The sequence below is a fragment of the Gouania willdenowi genome, chromosome 10 (genome assembly GCF_900634775.1).
Source record: "Gouania willdenowi chromosome 10, fGouWil2.1, whole genome shotgun sequence".
Taxonomy (NCBI): domain Eukaryota; kingdom Metazoa; phylum Chordata; class Actinopteri; order Blenniiformes; family Gobiesocidae; genus Gouania; species Gouania willdenowi.
In genome coordinates this window covers 19,810,382-19,836,404 of record NC_041053.1, presented here as the reverse complement: position 1 = coordinate 19,836,404, position 26,023 = coordinate 19,810,382, and the positions used below count along the sequence as shown (strand labels likewise).

Sequence of the window (26,023 nt, the reverse complement as noted above, 5' to 3'; positions counted from 1 at the left end):
ACAACAGATGTGTGAACTTTGATAACTTTATTAAAACCATATTGTGGCACAGACCAAAACAACATACAGAGCACACAACAGAAATAAATACCATCATGTGTACAGCGCACATCATCAAACATTATTGCAGCTGGTTTTTGATTTAGGGTGGTCATCCAGAAAGAGAGAGAGGGCATGCTTCGTCATTGGAACGACACCACCAGGAGCTGGACTGTGTGCTGACAACACCCAGCCTACATTAGACATTATAGCTCAGTCCTAACAAAAAATTAACGGCTCTGATGTACTCAGCTGAGCTGCATCACAATTTGAATGATCAGATCTAGTGAGGCTGATTTAATCAAGGTCCATGTTGGGTTTGTTCTCTGTGGCTTCTGAGGTGGGATTGCTCGTGGTCTCGCTCGTTCCCTTGTCGGCGGTTTCCTCTGAGGCTTTCTCCTGACCGTTGACGGGCCCGTTCTGCTCAGCAGGCGTGTCCTCCTTAGGGAGCTCCACCTTGGGCTTGGGCTTTGTTACTGTGGGGTTGCACGCAGAGAACAACTCCTGGAAACATGGAGAACATACACAGCAAAACATCAATATTACGTAGATATGGCTTTCCATAAAATGACAGCAGTCAACCTGTAAAACCTGATCATTAGTACAGTGATAGGTTTGTTTGCGTCATTGTTTCGCGTGCAAACCCTCATCTGTGTACGTGGATATTTGCATGACAGTTGGACCGCAGTCCACAGCGTTAAATATATATATATATATATATATATATATATATCTATTTATTTATTTTTTCCTAAATGTAAACTTGGTTTGATCCTCCAGGGGGCGCAGTGCAACCATCTAACATAACAATAGAAGAAAAACTGGTTTTTATGCTTACACTACATACATTAACTAAATGAGCTTAATTTATTAAGAGCAACAGGAAACATTTAAGTCAACTGTGGTGACCTGCACTCAAACATGGGACATCTGCCAAGGTTTCTATAAGCTTTCTAAGGTTTGGTATTAGTTACTCATTACAAACCATTTCTGTCACGCTAATTTTCAGGCCTCCAACGTTGCAACAAAATGTGGAAAAAATGTAACCTTCGTTGAAGAAGGTATGAATTCTGACTATTCCTCTTCAAATCTCAAAAATGTACAATCACACATTTAAAAGCAGTAATAATTAAGTTCTTTAAGTGCAAAAAAAAAAAAAAAAAAAAAAAACACGTTCCATTTTTAATCCTCAATGTTCAGCAAGGCTGTTTCCGTGCCCCCATCATGATATCACACATTTTAAAATGTTTAAACAGTAAAACTTAAAAACTGTTTGTTTTGGGGTTGTACAGTACTGTAATTTTCGGGCTATAAAGTGCAGTTTTATTGCCCGCATTACAATAATTTAGCAATTTTCTAAGAAAAACCCACACAAATGCTGCGGCCTAACATAGCCACACCCTATTGGCTGATGAGGGTGCCCTTCAGACAACTCGGCCAATCAGAACAGCAGGTAGGCGGGCTGCTGTAATCAGGTTTCACCTCCTCACTGCCCCACGTCTACATCCGAGTCAATTTACAGCTTTTTATGGTCACTTTTTGGTGAGACTGAGATACCGCTTCATCCGCTCTTCTTACCGTAAAACTACCGCTGAGCGATCACAGCGAGTCAGACTCTGAGTCAGAATACGGACGCGAGCGCTTCTGAACAAATCCATCGTGGTGATTTGGTAACTTCATGCTGTGATGCTAATATTACCAACTGGCTGACTTTTACTGTAGACGGAGCGGAGATCAGAACAGCCTGTCTGTCCATCCTCCTTACGGAAGCATCTCATCAGCCTCAGAGTCCAGAGCACCGATCAATCCTGAACATACCCAGTGCAGTGATTTAACAACTTTATGCTGTTTATCCTTTTATTACAAACTGGCTGACTTTTACTTCATCCACACTGCTGCTGCGGGCGCTCTCTCTCTCTCTGACAACATTTCTCTGTGTTGTTGCTATGATGAGGCAGTGCATCATGACAAAATGAGTGATCAGAATGATTCAGTGAGAGCAACAACGATTTAATGTTAATTTCATTGTTCCCACCTCATCTAATGTGACAGAGCTCAATTTTGTGACGGCATGAAGTTTATAAAACTAAGAAAAATCCACAATTTAGCCGCGCCATTGTTTAAGCCGCAGGGTTCAAAGCATGACAAAAAAGTAGCGGCTTATAGTCCGGAAATTACGGTATTTAAAATGTTTCTCTCATGCAAACAATTGTCGTCAATGCAAACATGGCATCTTTAAAAATACATTTTTCCACAGTGAAGCCAATTAATTATTGTTAATAACCAATTAACATCTTGATGCAATTTGTTTTTTTTTTTAAGATTTTTTTTTTCTTAACTGAAGTTTTGACAGCTGTTTGAAATCAGTTACCGTGTTGTTTTGCCTAAAATTGTTTTGCCCTGACCACTGCAGCGTAAAATTTAGTTTGAGATTGAAAATAAAAAGTTGAAGTTGGTATGAAGCATTATTTATTATTATTGTGAGTAATAATAGATTTATGACGAAGGAAGGATGGCAGAACTGTGCTCACCTTTGTTTTTGCTTTAATATCTTTGACTTTGACAGAAGGCTCCACTGTCAAGCTCTGTTTGCTTTGCTGGTTCATGGTGCTGTTCATCCACATCATTGCCTCGCTGGCCAGCTTGTCCACTTTGTTGACGTCTGCCTCCTCTAAATGGTCATATTGTTCCTCCTGGAAATCAAGCCGTAGCAACAGAGACATGATTTGCTTTAGTTTGTCACTCTGCTTTCAGTTTTTTTTGTTGTTGCAAGAACAAAAACAGTGACATGCGTTACCTTCATTTTACAGGCTTCTACAAATTTCATGTACTGCTGAATCTGTTTGCCCAGCTCATCAAAGGCTTTGGGCCTCTCTTCAGCCTCCATGTACCGCTCCTGGATGGGCTGGCCCAGGTTCTGTCAAACACATAGTACCAGGTTTAAATCAGAAATCAGTTGTCACGAGTCACTGGGAGTGAAAGTTATAATATTTACCTTTAACTCTGCCAGTTTGTCTATGTAAACCTGTTTGGGTTGGTCCTCTCCGTCTTCATACAGCCAGTTTTCAGTATCCTCCAGCTTTAAACTTAAAGCATCTCTGTCCTAAAGGGTGATTGTAAATATATGGTTATACATTAACATGAAACTATCTGACTACTATTACTGCACCAGTAACAATCATTGTGTCTGTGATAATGAACAAATCAAACAGATTGGGGTGTTAACGTACAGATTCACTGACAAACTTTTCCAACATCCCGTGCAGTTTGTCCCTCATGTCGTACACGTACTCCTCCACATTATTCTTGGCGTCGTTTCGCTCCTTCTCCAGTTTGTCCTGCATGATCATCTTACCCTGTGGAGAAGCCGAGGATGAGCAGCTATGAGCGCTAAACGCTTATGGCGAGCTCCAAGCATGCACAGCAGAATGTGTGTTTACCTCGTTTTCCACGAAGAGGTTGAGCATGTCGTCTGCGAGCTGCCACTGTGGACTGTTTTCAATGGGGAGATCCAGAACTTTTGTTTTGACTTTAGGCTTTTTGGCTTGTGGGGGCTGGTCTGATTTTTTCTCCCCTTTGTTCTCCTCTGGTGTAGTCTAAAAGGATATGAAAAAATAAATCAGAATCAGGTCACACCCGCTCTAGGAACAGTTTTACAGGCTAAAGTCATTTTCTGTACTGTAAACACCTTATTGTTTGTTTGAATCAGTGAATTCTAACAGTTAGGGATGTAACGATTCACTCAACTCCCGATACGATTCGATTCACGATACTGGGTTCACGATACGATTTTCTCACGATTTATTTTACAAAATGGGAATGTTGACAAATGACTGAAAAATATTCCTTTATTTTTTGGGGGAAAATACTATACTATTTTCCTTTTATTTTTCATTGTCAAAAGAATCCCTTGATAAACTATTCAAAATGATGCAATTTAACTAAAAATAAATCTTGAATGAAATAAATAAAGGAATAATACAAATGAAGAAGAAACCTATTCATTTAAATTCTGGTTCTATAGTAAACAATTCAAAACTGCATAATAGTTCTTTTTCTTTTTTAAAAGTGCAACTGAAAATGTATTTTGTGCCTTAACAATTGGACTTTTTTAAAAAAAACAAAAAAAAAAAACAGTCATTTTATTGTATTTACGTCAGATATTTGTTTAGACCAGCAGAGGGCGCTGGTAACCCAGTGGTCGGTTGGCATGCAGTTATTCCACCAGTGAAGAAGAGAAGCTTTGCTAGCAGACAGAGCTAATAGAAAAACGTGACTTTTACAGATAGTCACGTAATATTACAGATATTCTTTCGGTGCTAAAGGGGTAATGAATCATTTATGAGCATGTTTAACAGTAAATGGCGGCCAGAAAGAAAATAGTAGCAGATTCCACCCGTCACGTCCGCTTCTGGAAGGATTAATATATAGCGCCCTCTGCTGTTTAAAAAAAGTACTGCGATTCAATTTTCAGAGCATCGATGTGAACCGTGGTACCTATGAATCGATTTTTAACTGCCTTACGATTAATCGTTACATCTCTACTAACAGTGCAATACGTCACTGTTCAGCCACTGGATAGGAGGCAATGCCCGTGTGGTTTTGATTATAGTTGCATGATACCCACGGTACAAAATTGTAACGGTTCCAACTATACCAGAAATTCTACACGACAGTACTACCGTGGCTTACAATATTTCCACTACATAGCGGCTGCCTCTACTCTTCTCACCGCACAGTCTAAGCTCATTGTACGCTATTCACTTGGAAACATATCAACATGGCAACTACTGCAACCAAACTACACAGCTGCAGAATGATTGGCTGTTTGCCTGTTACTGGTAAGATACGGAGATATGATAGGCTGTTTATGCACGCTGGGTCCGCTCGTCTGTTAGCTGATTGGCTGTGTTTCTGCCGGCATGTAGCGACAGAAACTCGCTTCAAAACAAACAAGATAAAGTTCTGTCTCGCCTGGACGCGTGCACGGCTTACGGTCACAAACACGAGACAACACATGGCAGAAGCACCGAGCAGCGAGTCTGCCACGGTGGCGTCGTCGTCAGTGGCTTCACTAATTTTGCTAAAAAAAAAAAAAACTTTAACTCCAAAGGTCCCATTTGGAACTATTTTGTCTTTAAAGGAGGCAGAGACGGTAAAAGAATAGGAGATCCACTGTGCAGGCGCTGTCACCAGCTATAGGAGCCAAAGACACATTTTTTTAATTTCACCATATAAATTCTAACTCATTTATTAGTTTTTTTTTTTTTATTGCTTATATGCTTTTTCATGTTCTAGTCATACACCAAACAACACTACAAGTAATTAATAAGTATTTCTAACTTGTACAAATACATTGCAGTTCATAAAAATATTAATAATAATAAAAAAGGCTTCAGTATCGCGATATCACCTGGAACCGTGACACTTTGTCTGGTATAGTATCGTAGTTACTCATTTTGGTATCGTGACAACTCTAGTTTGTATTAAAAAGTAAAAACACTATTGAAGTTTTTTTTGCTTTTCAGGTCCGTCGAAAAAATAATTGCATACAATAACACTAATAGAGTGACCGAGATGCACAAATAGATGCCATAAAATAGCCCATGAGCACTGAGTCTGTAGCTATTGTGGCCTGCAGCAGATTCTAGTGTTGATGTATTCAACTTCATTTGTGTTTGTAAGAAACCGGTTTACACTTAAAGATGGGATTTTTTTCTATACATCTTATTTTAATTTCTTTAAAAATTGTATGTCTACTAAACTTCTATTATATTTTGGTTTTCTTTGCTGTTTTTAAGGTTTTGTTCAGTTATTTACAGTCTGTTAAGAGCTAAATAAAACCATAGTTTCCTAAGATATGTTGTCTTCTTTCTATAGTAGCTGCCGTACTACTTGTAAACTTCTCTCTGAAAAAGAAAGGGTGTGCTTTTTGTTTACCTGCATTGGCAGAAGCTACTGTGATACCGATGCCACAATTTTTTTTCCATGGCCCCCTAATCAATTTAAAAAGCACCCATTTTGTAGACTAAAGGGACCAAAATTGTCCCCATAATATTTTCCTAATTTCATACCCTAACTTAAAAGGTACGTTGAGTTTGCCTTTGTTTTAGTCTGTTACCAAAATAGTAAATAAATATTGGTCTTAATTTGGTTAGCAGAATTTTTTTTCAAATTATTTTCAGTTTAAAATCAATCTAGATTAAATTCTTGTAATCATGCATTTGTGTTGGGATTGTAAAATGACAAATAAATAAGATTACCAGAGGAAGAGATGTTATTAAGCAAATATGACAAATGCAAAGTGTCGATATGATATCATTAAGGCTGTTTTCAGACATGCACTTTGATGTCTCATGTTAGGATGGCAACTATATATATATATATATATTCTTTTTTTTAGGTATAAGCACTTATGAGGACTTCCTGTCTCAATGGACACAATACCTCATACAATAGACAAAGTCCAACTCAGAAAAAATTTTTGACATTTTTGAGAGCACCAGAGTTTTTGGAATCACATAAAAAAACATGGTGTATGTATATACTGAGATGAACGGTGGTAAAACCAAAGCAGATCTTTAATCAAAACTGTGCACGTTACCTCCATCTCTTCGTTCTCTTGTGGTGTCTTTGCCTCACTTTCTTTCTGCACGTCTGCCTGAGCGAGCTGCTCATCCTGATCAGTTTGCATCTTCGACTGTGGTAACACAATCATACATTCACATTTATACAGAGGAACAAAAACTCTTAAAGCTTGGTTATAGCTGTGATTGAGGTACCTCTCCCTCTTTGTCAGCCGCCTGCTCCGTTTCCATTGGTTCTTCATTCTCATCAGACTTTATTACTTCAACCAGGGAGGCGCTGGACACACTGAATATACCATGGATGTTCACGCGCACCTTGACTTTAATTTTGGAGCTCTCCCCTGATGCCTGTGGGACCACTTTCTGAATCATAAACTGGCCTGTGGAGAGGAGGAATATATATATATTAGCATCTCATAGAGGAACAAATATCATCTATTACTGGGATTAGAAAGCTCTTACCAATGGTGGGATCAGGGTAAGGCAGCTCATTTGGGCTGTTATAGTAGGCCTCCAGAGAGAAGGGTTCCCTCCTATAGAAAGTCAGCACTTTGGAGAAAGGTGCTGCATGGTTTTTGGGGAACACCTCGCAGTCACTGCAACAAACGAACATCCAGTCAGAAACAAAGACTAAATCAGGGCCGATCATAAACAAACATTTTTTCTTACCTCACACCTTCCTCTACAGCAGAGTGCCACTTCAGAGAGATGGGGTACGGAACCACGTCCGTAATGGAGAACTCCCGGACTTTGAAGGCCGGAGAGAGTATCGCACACTGTAACAAGATGAATGTCATCACAATAAAAAAAACCAAAAAAAAAAAAAACATTGAACGCAGATGGAAAAGGGGAAACCAGGGTGCAGAACCTGCAGAGCACATCCTCTGGCCACCGCCTCGTCAGCGTTCAGCGTGGTGTTCAGTTCCTTCCCGAAGAATTTGCTGATCCTCTCTTTCACCGCTGGGATTCTGGAGGCTCCGCCGACAATCTCCACTGCATAGATGTCTTCTTTTTTCAGCTCTAATGGTGTGAGAAAGTCTCATTACAGCACAGTGAACAACAGTGTGGGGGAAAAGCCCCAAAAACAACTAACCATAGCTCTCAGAGAGTGTTAATCTCTGCCAAGCTCCAAATAGCCACATTGCCAGATACTTGCAGTTATCTGGATCAGTCTTGATCATGGTACCATGATCATTCACACTTTAAAGCAGGAGTTTCCAAATTCATTTTAGTTCAGGGGCCAAAAACAGAGCAGTTTGATCTCAAGTGGGCCGCAGATTTTATGCGGGAAAACAAGTAATTTCAACATTGTTTTCCTTAGTTTGGACTTCTACGTATACATTAAATACAAAATATGTAAGAAACCAACAATATCCAAGCAATTAGTGGCAGATATCAGTCCCAACAGGATCTTCACTAGATTTTGACCAATTTCTTAATAATTCAGGAAAAAACTCGGGCTGGGCGATTTCGCCTAAAAAATTTTTTTTTTTAAAAGAATTCGAGTTTCGATTCTCTTTTTTTTAATGCACTTAAAAATAAATGCAGACATCAGATATATTGTCAAAAGTGCAACTTTATTGCTGTGATTGTCCTCAAGAGTTAAAATGCATAGAACAATCCCAAAATAAAAAGTAAATGATTCTCTGTCATTCAATAATTTCAAGCTTTAATTCAGGTTTAAGCAAAAGCGCAACTTCACAGTAGCTTAAATTTTCTGATTAAGAAATCAGATAACTACATTTTTTATAACATTACAATTAAAAAAATAAACTTTTCCCTAAGCATCTCAGCATAGTGTGAATAAAAAAATGAAACATATATCTGTGGCGCACATATAGCCTACTCAAAGGGTAAACAAATGTAAACAAAAGGGGGGGCTGGCTCACATCGGAATGCGAAAAAGTCCGAAAAAACTGTCGTGGGAAAAAATAAATAAAAATAAAAAAAACTTGAATTTGCAAAATAAAAATTCTACAAATTCAATTAAATCGATTTTTTGCCCAGCCCTAGGAAATACTATGCAATAATTTGAAGAAAATTTAAAGATTTTGTTTCAGTTTTTTCAGCAGTTAATAAAAGGAGTGCAATCATGCAATATAAGCACAGGGAGTGTTCATCTACACCAGGGATCTGCAACCTTTACTCTCAAAGGAGCCATTTTGCCTGATCTCACCTGGATTAAAGTCCTCCTGGAGCCAGAAAAAAAACCTTCTCAATGAAGACAATACAGTGAATGAAATTCTATACAGTTAAAATGACATAGATTAATGTTTGATTTCATGATTTGATTTATATTGATCATGTAAATGGCAACTTAAAAACAGATTAAAATAAAATGAAATAAATTAACATCAAGAAGTAACAACTAAACAGTATCTTGCATCTTCAAATTCTTACCCATCTCAGTTTACATGAACACAATGTTATATAAAGAAGATTATTATTTTTAGTTAATGTATTTAAAGGGCCACAAAAAGTAACTTGAAGTTTGATAACACATGATCATGTGATCAACACATGCTAATTTCTCATTTCTTGCCACACATAAAACATGCATATTTAACCTGCACATTGGTGGTTAAATGAATCTGTCCCCACAAAATTAAAATCTCTATTTTCTCCCAGAATAGTGTTTTTGTTGGTTTAGTTATTTACCAGGGATTTAAAACTTAAGGTTAGCCACAGGTGCAGGAAAGTTGATGGTCTGTAGATGTTGCAGGAAGTTAAGTAGGAAGGTGCTGAGTCATTGCACAATGTGACTTATTTTTAGGTTAACAAATTGTTATATCTTGATTTTATTTGTCATTAATCAATAATAGCCTCTGTAGGAAAATAACAACTCTTTATTTCAATAGGTTTTTTTTTTAAAGCTATAGGGAGCCATTGCAAAAGAGTCAAATGGCCACATGAGGCTCCAGAGCCACAGGTTGCAGACCCCTGATCTGCACAATGATTCAAGGTTTCGCTGTAATTTTTACTTTTTCCTGCGGGCCAAATTGGATGCGCCAAATGGATGAATTTGGCCCCCGGGCCATGAATTTGACACCTGTGCTCTAAAGGCTTGGAAGAAAAATTCGATCCCCAATCTTAACAATAAGTATAAGTAACAATAAATGTATGGGCACCCCCATTAAAAAAAAAAAAAAAAAATTAGTCAAATTTCATACATTTCGGTTAATTACGAACCGAGATATACATTTAAGTTTCACCAATAATGAAAGGTTGGGATTTTTATTTTTATTTTTTAAACTGATCCAGAATCAGTATTATAGTCCAGATCCCCTCTAAAATTTAATGGAATCTTCCATGGCGTATCTTTGGTTAGAATGCATTACATAATTTTGACGTAACTCTGCTAACAAACGAATAAACAAATAAAAAAACGTAGGTGAAATTATTACCTATTGCCAGAGGTAAAAATATTATTAGCCAAAAACTTGAGCTATCCTAAGATCAAACACATGGCCTCATTCCAGAATGTGATATGTATGGTTGTGATCAGTCTAAGTGAAAACTTAAGTACTCACTGGCTTGCTCCAACAGGCTGTGCAGAGGAGGCTCTACTCGGCCCAAAAGATCTCCACACATCTCTTCAAACTGGCCCCTGGTGTATGACAATTAAATAAAATTAACACATCCATAGAGAAGTGTAACAGATCCATCAGAATACTAGCTTGTTGCGCTACCTGTTCAGTTTGGCAGAAACGTCCACGTCATTCATGAAGCACTCGATGTTGAGTGGTATGTCTGAGGAGTTGGCGCTCATCAGCTTCTTCAGCTTCTCACACTCCTGGTAGAGCCTGACCAGAGCCCTGGGCTTGGTCTTCACATCAAGCTTGTATTTTTTACCAAATTCCACACAGAAATGTTGGACAAGGAGCTCATCAAAGTCCCTTCCTCCCATCTCTGGGTCACAAGCTGTTGCCAGGATCTGAGAAATGAAAGCATTTCAGTTATTATTAGAACAATCAGGTCACACAAACATGCAGCATTACGGGGGGGGTCATCTACAAACCTTGACTTTCCCCTTATTAAAGGCACACACTGATGTCTGGTATCCAGAATGGCCAAGATCTACAAACACCACATTTCTGGCCTTCTCTTCAGGAGCAGGAAGATCCTGCTTGTAAATTCCATATGCCAAAGCAACTGTTAAGAAAAAACAAACATGTTTTTGGGATAATAAAGATAATCACCAATGGACTGACATTTTTCATGACGGGATGTTAGTCTGAAAGAAGATAGTGTAACAAACCGTGACATGCATTACCCTGCCTGAGCCCTGCCCAAGCACTCCCTGTACAAACCTGCAGTCGTCTCATTCATGAGCCTCAGGCAGTTGAGTCCAGCGATCTGAGCAGCATCGACCACAGATCTCCTCTCAGCATCAGTGTAATAACACGGTACCTGAGAACAAACCGAGGCATTTGAATTAGATTCATATGATTGATCAAAACCTCAATCAGATCAAAGGTGAATCAGTGCAGGGTTGAAGTTATGGTTGTATTTTAATGGTTTGAGTCGACTGCAGGAGGATAGCCAGCGATTCTAAACTTGAGGCAAATTCTGCATCTACCCCTTAATGCATTTGTGCTAGGTTTCATGAATTCAAATTTCATTGCTTCAAGCTTTTAATGTTTGGATTTGAGGCTTTAAGGGTAGTGGCACAGTATGTGGTCTCACAAATCAGCAAAAAGGACAACCTATGAAGAGTTAGTTCTTTCAACAAACCTGGTTGCTTACAGGAATAAGCAAAAAGTGCAGCATCAGTTTTTCACATTTGCATAAAAAGGAATAGAATGGAGGATGTAGATTAATTCATTTTGAGGTTCCAACTTGGGCTGGGCAATATGGACCAAAATTCACATCTCGATATTATTTCTCAAAATGGCGATATATATAAGATATAAATCTTAATTTTTAACTTAAAGTCCTACCAGAAATATAATTCTGGGTGAAATTATAATTGAATAAAAAATACCACACAGGCACAGCTGCACAAAATGTGCCACTTTTGGATTTTTTTTGTTTTAAGGGACAGCGTGTTTGAGTGAGTTCTGTAGTGTGGCTTGTTTAGGGAAGGTCCGGCAATTCATCTAACTGTGCTTTATAATGCTGTTCTGTGAAGTAGCAAAAGCAGCAACTCCTAAAACAAGGATTTTAATACAAAATAAGCTATAAAATAAAAAAATATCCTTATAAGCTAGATTGTAATTTTCACCAAAAAAGAAAACTCGATTTATCTCCAATCTTGATATATTGCCCAGGCCTAGTTCCAACTGAAATTGGAAATATCTTTAGATAATTTCAATGATGATAAAATCATCCAAGCATAATATATGCAAGTGTTTGTAATCCCATCATTTCATGTTTTAAAGTGCTGGATTGTCAGGGCAGCAGAAGTCAGTGAAGCTGCTTTCTGCCTGGAGGTGTTGCAATGCAGTGGATGCTGCAGATTTAGTCGCTTTGCCATGGAAGTCCACCAGCTCAGCTTTGTGGCAACAACACTCCCTCACCAGCTCATCCAGATGCAAGAAATCTGTCTGTTTGACGTACACTACACTGGTGCTGACCACTGCAGTTTGAGATAAAAGCTGCTGGAAATGTTTGCAAATCTTAATAGACAGCAATCTTCTAATGCTCTCTCTGCACAGAGCATTTGTATTGGCCAGTGCCACCCATTAAACTTACAACTAATGCAACAGACTAAAACATTTGTCTAAAATTTGATCATGCATTTGAAGCAAAAAAAAAAAAAAAAAAAAAAAAAAAAGGGAAAAGAACAAAAACCTTGACAGCTAAAATGTGAAGCCTCTCCAAAACACGCTGCTGTGCTTAAAGGGGACATTATGAAAAATCCACTTTTGCAGTTTTTTTTTTGATCACATGAGGTAACATGAGTGTCCACCAGCACACAAAATTTGAAATAAAACCATCCAGTCGTTTGTTTGTAGTCTGTGTAAGTCTTATAACAGAGAAAAATGCTCTGACAAACCAAAAAAAAAAATCAGAATTGAGCATTAAGACTTGAACGTAGCGTGCGCCACCCTGCGGAAGACAGGGGCGGGGAAGGGGGAGTCTATGCAAATCCAGGGACACACCCTCAAAACAGAGCACTCTCACAAAACTCGTTTTTACAGGGTATTGAATATCTTCTGTTGCTTAATTCATGTTATGTTTTGACCAAACATCAGCACAGATATGTCATTCAGATAGGGTTGTCAATACTAGAATTTCAAACTCGATATCTGTAGTCAGGAAAAACCTCAATACCATTTTCAATACCACAGGGCAAAAAAAGACAAAAATTTAGAAGCATAATTTCCTTTAATAAAGTTGAGAATACAAACTATGAACAGTATACAAAGTATTTTTAAATTAATGAAATGTAGTGCAACATTTAACAACACTTGTAAACAACAAAAACTATTACACTTTTAAAGTATAACATTTAGCAAATTTTCCCTTCTCATTTTTGCTAAAACTGGTTGTGCGGGCCCCCCAGCAGCACTAGCCAAGCTGCAGCCGTGCCGACATCAGCTAACTCAGATTTTATAGGGCCCTCATCATAACGCTTATTTTTTTCCAAATTCCGTTTTATTTTTTAAAAACAACCCTTTTTTTTTTTAACCAATCACGTCTCCCTGTGTCCCTGCTCGTTCTCGTTCTCTCGCATGCACAAGCTCACACTGAAAGCACCGCTGAGAGAGTTCAAACAGAGTTTTTGGTCACGTTTAACACATAATGGATAATAAAGTTTGTTTACTTACTGCTGAATGAGACACCGTTTCTACACAATACAAGCGATGAGCTGAGCTCCTCTTCTGCAGCAGCTGTGCACATGCATGCGAGTAAGACGGCGCACAAGGGGGAGGGGCGAGGGGGTAAAGGCAGAGCCATCGGGGAGACTACATTCAAAATTATGCTAGCTTTTGAAAATCGCCTACCCTACCTTAAATGTCACAGTCACCCAATCTCCCCTCAGGGATCAATGGTTTACTGAATCTTAGCAGGTTTATTGTTTAGGTTAATTTAAATTAAGTTTTGATAAACTTAATTTAAATGATTTTGATTAAATCATTCCAGACCGTAATGATTAAACAAATACATTTTCACAAAGATGCATCAGTTATTTCACCAGAATATTTTACAGTATCAGAAGTTATGATTAAAATACAATGTTTCAGACTTTATAATCACTATCGATGGTCTCGTCCACAACGACAGAACAACTTTATCCACAGATCTTCTGTAGCTCTGATGAGATGTTTAAATGCTCTGAGCAGGTGAAGCTGATTAAAGCCGACATGTTTTCCCAGAGCCCCGCTGCGCTTGACGAAAAACGTGTTTCACAGGCACAGCAAACTTAAACGGGCACTGATGGCTTTGTACTTAAGAGTCAGTGATGATTTGTGCAGGTTTTTTTTGGGCAATTTTCGACAGAGTTTGATGTGTTTTATGCAGTGTTTAAAGCAGCCAGGCCAGGAGGGGGTAGGGCGGTGCACCTTATCCCAGGAACATTTCCACATACAGAAACGTTCCTTGCCTCACAGTGACTGTCTTTCATGTGGATTCTGTCCATTTCCGCGTTTAACCGTTTTCATTGGTCGATTCCGGGAATTATAGGGCCCTATTAGTATTCAGCTGCACGTGTGTCTGTGTCTGCAGCAGCAAATGAAGTTGTCAACCATAGATATATTAAGAGATAAACACAGCGCTGTTAGTATCAATACTTTTGAAAGTGAATACCGTATCCGATACCAACTTTTCGGTATCGATACATTATTCAGTATTGAGTTTTTTGACAACACTACATTCAGACCAAAGGAAACTGTTTTAAAAGGTGAAACATTTGTATAATATGTCCCCTTTAAATATTTAAACTGCTTAATAAAAAAAAAAGTTAATGGTAAACTTTCTCCCAAAAAAAAAATATTAGCACATGAAATACTAAAGCTTCAATCATAGCATGTGAAAACAAATGCTACAGTGCTAGTTTCCTCTCTTGGAAACATGATCAGTCAGCTCCTGAAACAGTATAAGCAGGCAAGTGGAAACGTGTGTGTGTGTGTGTGTGTGTGTGTGTGTGTGTGTGTGTGTGTGTGTGTGTGTGTGTGTGTGTGTGTGTGTGTGTGTGTGTGTGCGTGTGCGTGTGCGTGTGCGTGCGTGTGTGCGTGTGTGCGTGTGTGCGTGTGTGTGTGCGTGTAGGCCTCAGGCTCTAAAGTGTGTGCACTTACAGAAACAACACAGTCAGCCACTGGCTTCTTCAGTGCGGTCTCGGCCGTCTCCTTGAGCTTGGTCAGCAACATGGCGGTGACTTGTTCGATGCTGAACACCTTTTCCTCGTCCATGTACATCACCTTTAACATCAGTCATAAAGATGGTCACCACTCATTGATGATTAGTCGATTATAATTACATTAAGTGTTAGAATGATGTGCCAACATCTTTAGGCCAATCTAACTAGCAAATATTACTCTTTACCACAGCCTACAACAGGTAAGAACCTGCAAAGTACACGAGGTGATTCAGGAAATAAAAAGCTTGGCCCGTGTGTAGAGATGTGCTGCTTTACCGCTAGAACATCATTGGTTTGAGTCCAGATAGTTGCATGCATTTGTACAGCTTTTCTTTTTTTCCTCCAAAAGTACAGAAACACTAAAGCCACATAGTAGCGATGAAATAATTATACCACGAATTGTAAGGATTTGACAGATGGACAAACTTTTTCAACTACTATCCAAACAGGACTAATTCATTTGAGAAATTATCCATCTTTAAAACCAAAATGATCAAACAATTCAGCAGTAAAAACCTGGAAAGAAACTACACATTTCACACTGACAGTATCTAAATAACACTATTAAAAATTGCTCTGAATCCATATTATTTAAAAAGAGTTTAACTCAAGTCAACAAGTTTCATGACAAATAAATTCAAATACAACAGTAAGTCTTTCTGTTCATGTAAAATAGAAGTGTTACTGTTTCAAACAGCAGCAGACATCATCAGCCTGTATTTACCATTGATGAGTCACACTCAAAACCAGTCTAATCTGTCATTTCAAGGGAAGAGAAGGAACATAGCAACGACTGTTTTTGTTACAACTGACTTGTCTTTGACGCAAGTAGATTTCCTACTTTTTTTTTTTTTTTTTTTTTTATTAGTGAAATGTTTAACCCTGATGACGAAGCAAGATGGAACTTTAATGGTGCAGTATATTTAGAGTGTCCAGTTTGCTGTGCTGGGTCCCCAGATAACTTTACATAATAATCCAAGTCATTGATAAATATAGTTCTTACTTTGATGCCTGTTGTTCCACTGGGCATTTGTGCAATATCGTACACCAGGCTTTTTTTGAGGTTGTGCACGAACGGGTCTGAAAAAGCTCTTCCATGAAACCTCTTGAACCCTTGCACTGTGTTCTTGCAGTTTGTGACGACCTTTAAAAATTAAGAAAAAGAAAAAAAACACATTAGATTCACAAAAACAGACCAGGGCAAGGCAAATTTATTTGTCTAGCGCATTTCATACACAAGGCAGCTCAATGTGCTTTACATGATAAAACATTCAATTGTTTAAAATCAATAAGAACATTTAAAATCATCAGTAAAATCAATTAAAATCATCAGTAAAATCAATTAAGAGTCTTCCTTTGAAATATAATAAGTTAAATAATCTTAAGAAAAGTCACTGGTTTCTCCCAAGAAGAAGAACAAAGTTGAGACTGAAGTTGGAGCCTTTTATTGTTTGGCATTGTGCATGTGTAGAGAATTTAAAGCATGCACGTCAACTGGTAAATTTAAAATGTTGCTTTGAAAAACATGGTGATGTGCATGTGTCAGCTCTGTAGTGTAGTTTAGAGTAAAATAGGCAGCCTCTGTCCAATAAAAGAAGATACATGTTGCTGAGAGACTGAGATATACATAAATCAGGTAAAAAAAAAATAAAACTGAATACACTTAGTATTAGTAGTAAGTAGGGATGAAGGATTAATTGCATTTGCGATATAGCAATATAATAAAACGTGGATTTTCTAATAGCAAAGGCTGCAATTTTTTTTTTCAGTCCACATGTTAATGAAATGTGAAGTTAGTTAGATATGTTGAAGAGGTAAAGCCACAGATTTGTTTGCTTTATTTTTTGTAATCTGTGCTTTAAAATGTATATTTTATATTTATTTAAAGTTTAAATAAATCTGAAATTGTTTATTATGAAACAAATTGATTTATTGCTTGTGTTCATTGAAAAATACATGACAAGAGGCCCTTGAAAAAAAATATTGCATATTAATTCGCAATATTGAGGGGAAAAAAAAAATAATCACAATTGATCATTTTCCAAAATTGTTCAGCCCTAGTAGTAAGGCTGTGTAATTATTTCATATGACCCTTTAATTTTCCTAATATTAATAAAAAAAACAGCTTTTCAGTCAGTAAGCATCTTTTCTGTGTGACTAAAAATCATCTGTTCAGTTTTCAAAGAAAATGTTTAAAAATACTATCCTATGTCCTATGTTCATATTGTATATATTGTTTATTTCTTGCACTGTAACTGGAGTTGGCTTTTTTTTTAATCTCATCGTACATGTGTACAGTGATAATAAAGGCATTCTTCTTCTAAGACAAATAATAAGATGATCTCAGATGGGGACTGTTCAGTAGAATATGGTAGTTCTTTCACTAGCGTGCACTGTGAGTTTAGTGATGGAAACTCCAAAGAGGAATCAAAACACCAGCTTGTCTGGCCCCGCCCCCTACTCAACTTGTTCCAACTCAGCACAACGTATTTCATAGTACTACAACCAAACCATAATCATCTCCAAAATTAAGCTAATGAAGTGATAAAGTTGTTTATATAAATACACATTCCTTAAAGAAACCTTTTCCGATAGGAATTAAAGTGTAATACAACCAACAAACTTAGAAAACAATCCTCATGTAAAAAACTTGTTTATAGTTTTGAGTTAATTTAGAAAAATGCAAGAATGATATGAAGCCCCTTCTCAAACATTGCTGGATAAATTTTGTTTCAGTGAGCAATGATTACTTAATATTTTTTAATGTTTCAGATAAATAAATTAAAAAAATAAATAATTAAAAAGCCAAAGTTTTATTTTTAACCGGCTCTCCTTTAACGTCGTCGTTATTTAAAAAGCATCTTAAAACATAATACAGTAATTATATACATTAACAAAATATGAAATTTTACAATTTCTATTCATTCCATACATTTTGAATTAGGCTAAATTAGCATGGAAAACATGGCCAGAATTGCTGGTTTTAAAAACTCACCATAATAAAAGTCACAGAACAGGCTTGCCACTTGGGATTAACAACATGTATTGGACAGTAAATGATGTAATCTCCTTCAGAGACTATACGTCTGCAATGCCTGTGAATTGATGCACTTTGTTCTGCAGTTTTCTGCATAAGAGCATGTACAATGTTATTTTGAGCCTGTGGTCTGTCACAAGTTATCCCCAGTGTTCAGTGTTTTACCAATCCCAGTGTGGGTTTGCACTACTAGTTAGCACTGCTAGTCTCAAGGTAAGCAAACATTTGATAGGAAATAGCCCCGTTAGTCTGAATCTCTCCAGAGCAATGGTGGATCTGTGTGTGGTAGGTGAAAGGCAGTGGCCTGCATCGACTTATTCACTACCACTGGGACATCTCTTACACAAGGTCATCAACAGGACAGGGTTTCTTAGAAATGGGTTAATTGACTGCAGAAGGATTAATGTATATAATGTGACTCTTCTACGGTACATTCAGTGGTCATTATGCTGATCAAGTTCAGATGTTTCCCAGGAGAACATACCTGGCTTTTTGCAGCAGCACCAATAGATCGATTCCGGGGTCCAAAGGAAACGCATGCTCTGAAAAAGGACACAGGTTATCAGATGGTCATGTGCAGCCAGTGGAATAACTGATAAGACCCATCAAAGACGCGTAGATAGTAAAATACAAATTAAAACATATTGTTCTTGTGAGACTGAATGTTATTGCACCATATGAATCAATTTCCTCCTGAGAGGCCATACTGGGAACTGACTACAGGCACTGTATCTTGTGCAACAGAGGAAGTAGTAAGCTTTTTTTTTTTTATTTTTTTTTTTTAAATACAACAAATCCAAATTATTTGACTAACAGCAAAAGAATAGGTGAAAAGAGTGAAAAGCCTCTAATATACATATATAGTGGAAGGTGTGCCACTGACTGTGTGTAGCAATAAAAAGCAATAAAGATAACCCAGCTGCCTTCTTGTAAAGCCTATTCTGTGTGTACGCTTTATCTTTCAATCACACCAGAAGTTTATCCTATATTTAGTAAGGAGTGGAGCCAGTGGGCAAATAAATGGTAGATACTGAAGCAGTTTGTACACATTCCGGAAATTTCTGGAATACAATTATTTGTTTAAAATGTCCAAATTCAATAGCAAATTATACAGATATAATTTACTTTCTTTACAATATATTAGGTCTCATTTCTTTTCTTGTTTCTAAATGCTAAGATGTTACTTGTGTTCTGCTGCTTGAATCACAGAATTCCTCCATTGTGGGAATAAAAGCATTGTCATGCCAGGCCCATATCTAATCCATGTGTTTGACATGGCCACACGTTTGGAAATTATTAGCTTTTTATTTTTAATTATTGCAATCTTTAAACATTACCACCTTCTTTAGTATTTGTGATTGGAGTATATTTTCCACAAACACAACGATGGAACAGGAAGTGTTAATTTGATATTTATCGGTAACTGTGGCTGAATTTGACACCTTTATTGAGACCAAAGCAAAGTCAATTTAACTCTGTATTACTCAGTGGAGTGTGTGTAAAGCTAACAGCTATGGTGGAGTGTGTGTAAAGCTAACAGCTATGGTGGAGTGTGTGTAAAGCTAACAGCTATGGTGGAGTGTGTGTGTGTGTGTGTATGGGTCCTGCAGGTTGTTCTATTGGTGAGGGGAGTACAATGGTTAGCCGCTCTGACAGCCAGGCCTCCTCCCATAGTCATGATCCGCTCTTTCATGTCTCCAGTAAAGCCTACACTGTCCCCCTCCCCTCCCCGTTAGACCACCACTGGGCTCATGCCCTCCACCACCCGATTCATGGCGCGAGACAGACGCGATTTGAGTAAATATCCCCAGGATTCACCGCTGCTAGCATTAGCTTTAGCAATCACATGCTTCCTGTTGAGAAATCCACTAGCGTAGCATTGTTAGCTCGACCCGGTGATGTGATGGATAACATCGAGACAGGTCCATTTTTTAAAAATATATAAATTAAGACACTGATAAAAAACCCACAGACAAACCGCACAATGTGACGAGCTGCACTTACGGTGTACACCGGTCGCTGTATTCATTAGCGACGGTTTCAATGCCTCCGGCTCGAGCTACCGCTACATAGCAGTTTAGAAAGCCCACGTCAAAGCCCACCACGGACATCCTGAGTGGCTGGAGGGACGAGTGGACCGCGGAAAGCTTAATGAGACAAGCTCAGGGGTAGAAGAGACGGCAGAGGGTTAGAGGGTCCCGGTCAGCAGCACGGTGATGGCAGCAGGCTCTTGTTCCATGAAGCTGAGCAGCATGCGGTGAGCCGGCTACTGTGCCTTCAGGAATCTTCTATCCGCCTTCCGTTAGCAGCCCGCCCCCTGCAGGGCAGACACCAACACTGCAAGATGCAGACATTAAAAACCTCTACATATACTCTATTATAAACAGCCATTCTCACTTAACATCACCTTCAAAGAATGAGACACACGAATCAATCTGAGTAAAATGTTAACTTTAAAACCAATAGATTAAAATATGAAGCAGTTTTTAGGTGAGTTAATATAATCTCACAGCAGGAAAAAAAATAAGTGTACACTGTTATATCTAGGGGTGAATCTGACCATACAATACAATTCACTATTTACATGTCACAATACGATATATCCCGATAATACGGTATACATTTGGGGTGGGAACCTCTGGGTACCTCATGATACGATACACAATACAAATCTCACGGTAACGATTATCTCACGATATGGCGATACTGTGATTATCGATATATTGGTCAGAAATCAATCTATGATAATCTGACATAACAAGAAAAAAAAAGATTAAGTGAAAAAATAAAATTTTTATTTTATATCTCTGAAAGACAGTAAATTGAAAAAGTGTCCTATGAACAGTGACACTATTTTAGTGCAACATTTCTGTAAATAAGTGTCAACATATCAATGTAAACGAATAAGTATGTCCAATAGTGCTTTATGTAAACAAAAAATACAGTCTTTCTTACCAGTGACACCATTATATTATATTCCCGTGAAGACCTACCTGCCCATTTTAGTGACAAGGCAGAAAAGGTTTTGAAAAAGAAATAAATAAATGAAAATAATAATAATAATAAATTGAAAAAAAAAAAAAAAAACGATACTTAGAGGGAGCATATCAATAATCAATCGTGCGGAAAAGTATCGCGATATATTTAAATAGAAAAACTGATATAAAAAGAAATATATAAAATCAATTTGAAAAATAATAGTTTTATAACTAAACATCTGCTCTCAGAGGTAGAAAGAGAGAAGTCCCAATAAGAGCAAATTGGTTTCATTGCTTTTTTGCTGGTGACCCACTGAAAATAGGTATGCGACCTACTTTTGGCCCTCAACCCACCAATTGATAAACCTTGTTTTAATAAAAATATACAATAGAGTATGAAAGTAAGTAACTAGGCTGAAAAGGCTGAAAAGATCTCATGCATATCTTCAGCGATGTCCCTGAGATCATTGGGTGGTTCTGGTCTTTCAGCATCATACTCCCTCCCTAGGGTGACCCAGCACGGGCTGATCAGGCCCTTGTCCTCACAGCATTGTCCCACTGATCCCTCTTTCTGATCCAAAGCCATATTAAAGCTTCCTCTGCCACCTCCATTGTATTATTAATAGATTACCTCTTCACAGGCCATGTGATGCCAAGCAGAGTGAAGATTTTGCAGTGAGAGGCCAGAAAAACCTTGGCACCACACTTCTACGGGCTCACAACGTGTCCTCCAGCTTCTACTTTGGCAGTGCTCCACCGGCTCCTGGTACTTAAATCAGATGTTGTTGGAAAATGATCTGGGAACTTGGATTGATTGCACATTTTAACAATCAACTCAATTCGAGGATTTAAGTTTGGGTCTTCCAGTCTTTGGATACTTGGACCAAAATATATAGACCCTTTCCGAAAAATTACAATATCATGGAAAAGTTGTTTAATTTCCATAATTCCATTCAAAAAGTTAAAGTTTCATAGATTATAGATTCAGGGCCCACAATTTAAAATGATTTCAAGTTTTTATTTATTTTTTACATAATTTGGGCTTCCAGCTCATAAAACCCACAAAAACAGGAATTCAAAAAATTAGAATACTGTGAAGAAATCACCATTTACTTTTCAGCTTTGCAGAAAAAAGAGCAGAAGAAGGACTGGACTATTGGCCAGTGGTCCAAGGGTTTGGAAGAAGACGAGTGAGGAACAGAACATTGCCCCCCAAATCATGACTGACTGTGGATATTTCACACTGGACCTCAAGCAGCTTGGGTTCTGTTCCTCAACCGTGGTGATTTATTCACAGTATTCAAATTTTTTAAATTCCTGTTTTCGTGGGGTTTGAGCTGGAAGCCCAAATTATGTATAAATAAACAAATAAATACATAATAAATAAATCTATGAAAGTTTAACTTTTTGAATGGAATTATGGAAATTAAACAACCGTTCCATGATGTTCTAATTTTTTGGAAAGGGTCTGTATTGTTGGCCACAGACTACACATGTAGCTTATTTGAATATTTGAACATTGATATGCTACACACTTATTTTTTCAAATAGCAGGTTATTTTGACAATAATAATTTGGGAAAAAACACTATTTTGAATTTCTCCTTTACAACTTCAAGTTTGGGTATTGAAATGTTAAATAAAATCCCTCTATCAACCTAAAAAAACATGACTATTATAGGTTTCCAGACCTTCCCAGATTAATGATAAGGAGTACAGGAACCATGTAACATGCACGCAATAAAAAAGAAAAAAGGAATTAGAAACTAATAGATCTAATCAATACTTTAACTCAAAGGAGTACCTTTTTAGTGATTCAAAGTCAGACAAACTACAATTCATTTAGTGGTGAAAATAAGTTTAATCTATAACACTGGGGTGTTGATGACTTTTACTTCACATTTAAATAGCATAAAAACTTAAATAAATTGCACCTCATCTTCAAAAAATAACATTAATATGACATTCTCTCAGTTATAATGATTAACTTAGAATTTTTTTGTTTAACTTTGAATTATTTTTTTGTAGCTCTTGAGATTGCAACGTGTGATTATTGTGATCCTAATAGCTAACTTAATAAACCCCAAAAAAAAAAAAAAATCAATTTCACATAAATATTTGACTTTTTATTTGTTTAATCACTACGAGATAAAATGGACAACTGAGGACATCTTTAGGATGGAGGCAGAGGTTAGAATTTATTCATCATTCTCGTAGTCTGCTGGATTTTTCCTCTTGCTCTGCTTGTGGGCATTGTTGCCCCAGGTGTACGTCAGATACATCAGGGTCATTGCTGCAGGAAAAATGAACACAAAAACAAATAAGCATCAGGTGCTGAGCAGTGTGTCATTTTCTAACAAATTCTGAAAATTAAACCTATCTGTAGGACATTTGATAAATAAATTGTTCATTAATATAAATTCTGATGGTGGTTCTTTAAGAATCAATGTAAATACACAAAGAAAACATATGCACCTGCTATGATACAACCATCTGGGTCACCTTTTTGTTGCCAGCAGAATAAAAAAGTTCACATTTTAAAAAATGTTGGATGTTTGTTTGACTCAGGAAAAATGTTATATTGATAAAATTTTGACAACTTGTTAAATCTGCTTTTAGTGAAGAGTAGGGGGTCAACGTTTGATGATTTATGAACTAGTTTATCCATTCCCTGTGGCTTGTAGTTAGAACCTGAATTGAGGTCCATGGATATTATCACAGTACAAACAGCACTGAAGACTTAGATTCATGTTTAAAACCAAGAACAGCAGCTATTTAAGTCATTTTCAAACATTTTTAAATCTGAAAGTGCTAATTTGACATGAACAGAAAGTATTTGCTGCACCAGTTGTGACTTACGAGGGGCAACTTTGAAGAAAGAGGCCGAAAACCTTCTCCACATGTTGGGAATCCCCTTGGAGAAGTAGTTGGGGAACGCCTTCTGCTCAAAGGGGGACAGACTGTAGGTGATCACATGCCTGACCTTGGCCAAGTTTCCAAAGTGACGACCCATGTTCACCAGAGAGCTGGTCTGAGGGGAGAAGACAGAAACAGACACAGATAGGAAGAGATGATGTACAGTATATAATCACTGAAACACAGTTGTCTGTATAATGATTTGAGGGGGTGAAAAAAAAAGTATTCTCTGCCTATTAAGGATGAACCCAGCTGTATTACTGAATTTAAGTCTTTTATTGACACTTACTGCATCATCAGTCTGTATTTCTAATTTAAACAAAAAACAAAACAAAAAAAAAAAAAACACAAGATCATTTGAACTTTCACCTTCCAGCTTTACTCAAACTTAAAAACCTGAAATTGGAAAATGACTATTCATGGTGTTATATGTTATTTTTACAACTTGAAATTAGTGTTGATACAGTTATAGAAAGGGTAGATGTGAAAATATTTATACTTTGCACAGAATTTAAGGAAATGTATTTGTTTTTGGTAGATTATTTCTTTGCTGTATCGTAACAACGCTTATTTGGCAATACATCTTTTCCGTGTTTATTTCCATTTTAAATGGTGCCACATTAGTAAGGAACATTTGCCTGTTGCGTAATAGTAGTGCGTATGAATGTTACACGACACCTGCCCAAGTGTGTAAAAACGTCTGATATTCAGGTAGAATTAATTCAGATGTTAATAGTAAGGAGCGCTGTATCGGAGTGTAAAACTAAACAGTAGCTCTCAGGGACACCACGGGAACAAAGTAGAGGAACCGTGTCCTTACCGCCCGTTATAACTGTGTGGTTCAGCAATAGAAAAGACATATACCGCGGTGTCATGCGTTAAAACGCAAGGGTGACCCTCTACTCTCGGTAAAAACGACATAAATGTAAAGACATACTTCGCGAAAATCGTGACATTGAAACTCACCGATCTCCTACTCTTCAGATTTCTGACGTACTTCCGGTGTTCGTCTTTTCTTCTTCTCTGCTGGCGCTGAGCGCTCTACCGCCTACTAGCGGTTGATAATTAAAGAAAAAGAAAAAACATATTACGTTTTCCATAACTTTTTAAAAACAAGGGCAGGAATGACAGAATAGTTTACTTCGAGATCGGATTGTAATTTATTTTTAAGTAGTTTTAGGAGGCAACAAAGCAAGGATATATATTTGTATATGTGTATTTTCTCCAGTTTTCAGTTTTTTCCTAAACCAAAAGCCGTTTTACAGGCAGGTAACCATCAAAAGTAACATCTTCATCCATTGGCACCCTTTTATTTTTTTAAGATATTTTTTTTCAATTAGAATTTACTGACAGTAGATTATGTATGCCAAAACAAAGGCTTATTTGGCATTTCAAACGCTTTAAATTGACCAGTCAACAGAGCACTAAATAAACTATTTAATAATTTCATGAATGAGTCGCTTCCGTCTTCTGCTTATTTACCATCTCCATCCATGAATGTGTCAGTGTTTGTTTGAAGCACCTCACACATGACACCGTATGGTCTGCGTTGCCAGATGGAACTAGTAATTCTACCCCTAAATAGTCAAACCTCCAGCTAATTGTAGCCTGTAAATTATATAAACCCAAGATAACAAAGCATCTGCAGCGGTTCACTTCCCTGTTTCAAGCAGTAGACCTAATAGTAATCAAGGCATGTTTATGTTTTTTTTTTTATTTGGGCCGATTAATTTATTCGTTATATACAAATATAAAGGGATTGTCTCAAGGGAGGACAAGTAAATGTCCGGCCTAAAGCTGCACCAAAAGACAGACAGAGGCCTTTAAATAAATGGAAAAAAACATCTTTTATCTGAGCACATTATGGGTGACACCACAGGTAATTTAATCTGATGTTTATCACCACACTCTAAATGTTAAAATCAGAATCAGTTTTATTTATCCAGTAGAGTTCTCACTGAAGGCCAATTTGTATGTACTGTATATGTGTAGTTAATTTTTAGTGAGTTTATGCACCGCACAACTCAAATTATTAAGCTGCACAGAGACAGAGTGCCGGTATTTGTACATGCCAGTTTTAATTTCCCAACTTCTCACAAAATGCCAACAAATCTTCATTCTTTACAAGATAATCAAGTTAAGGATAGACACAGTGAATTCAATTC

General features: G+C 37.4%; 2 protein-coding genes across 2 annotated transcripts; both read right to left on the bottom strand.

Annotated features, from left to right (window-relative positions):
• Window positions 1–8: 8 nt before the first annotated feature.
• On the bottom strand, window positions 9–20,265 carry hspa4b (heat shock protein 4b). Its single transcript, XM_028459687.1, has 19 exons — window positions 19,970–20,265; window positions 18,450–18,507; window positions 15,932–16,072; window positions 14,867–14,989; window positions 10,937–11,036; window positions 10,645–10,778; window positions 10,316–10,560; window positions 10,157–10,233; window positions 7,495–7,646; window positions 7,296–7,402; window positions 7,089–7,222; window positions 6,822–7,006; window positions 6,644–6,739; window positions 3,480–3,635; window positions 3,270–3,395; window positions 3,035–3,142; window positions 2,837–2,956; window positions 2,571–2,732; window positions 9–543 (listed from the first exon to the last, which is right to left on the bottom strand). The coding sequence occupies exons 1-19, from the start codon at window positions 20,074–20,076 to the stop codon at window positions 337–339; spliced, it is 2,538 nt and encodes an 845-aa protein (XP_028315488.1). The 5' UTR covers window positions 20,077–20,265; the 3' UTR covers window positions 9–336.
• A 2,849-nt stretch (window positions 20,266–23,114) lies between these two features.
• Window positions 23,115–24,950, bottom strand: uqcrq (ubiquinol-cytochrome c reductase, complex III subunit VII). The gene is made up of 3 exons (XM_028459948.1): window positions 24,825–24,950; window positions 23,802–23,973; window positions 23,115–23,235 (listed from the first exon to the last, which is right to left on the bottom strand). The coding sequence occupies exons 2-3, from the start codon at window positions 23,953–23,955 to the stop codon at window positions 23,141–23,143; spliced, it is 249 nt and encodes an 82-aa protein (XP_028315749.1). The 5' UTR covers window positions 23,956–23,973; window positions 24,825–24,950; the 3' UTR covers window positions 23,115–23,140.
• Between the last annotated feature and the right edge of the window lie 1,073 nt (window positions 24,951–26,023).

Bases quoted from the DNA above. Each gene is read 5' to 3' on its own strand.
- uqcrq (XM_028459948.1), bottom strand. From the start codon at position 23,955: ATGGGTCGTCACTTTGGAAACTTGGCCAAGGTCAGGCATGTGATCACC. The intron at 23,236-23,801 runs GTAAGTCACAAC...TTTTTCCTGCAG, and splicing joins TTTCTTCAAAGTTGCCCCTC to CAATGACCCTGATGTATCTG.
- hspa4b (XM_028459687.1), bottom strand. From the start codon at position 20,076: ATGTCCGTGGTGGGCTTTGACGTGGGCTTTCTAAACTGCTATGTAGCG. The intron at 7,223-7,295 runs GTAAGAAAAAAT...CGTTTGTTGCAG, and splicing joins GCTGTAGAGGAAGGTGTGAG to TGACTGCGAGGTGTTCCCCA. The intron at 3,636-6,643 runs GTAACGTGCACA...ATATCCTTTTAG, and splicing joins AAGAGAACGAAGAGATGGAG to ACTACACCAGAGGAGAACAA.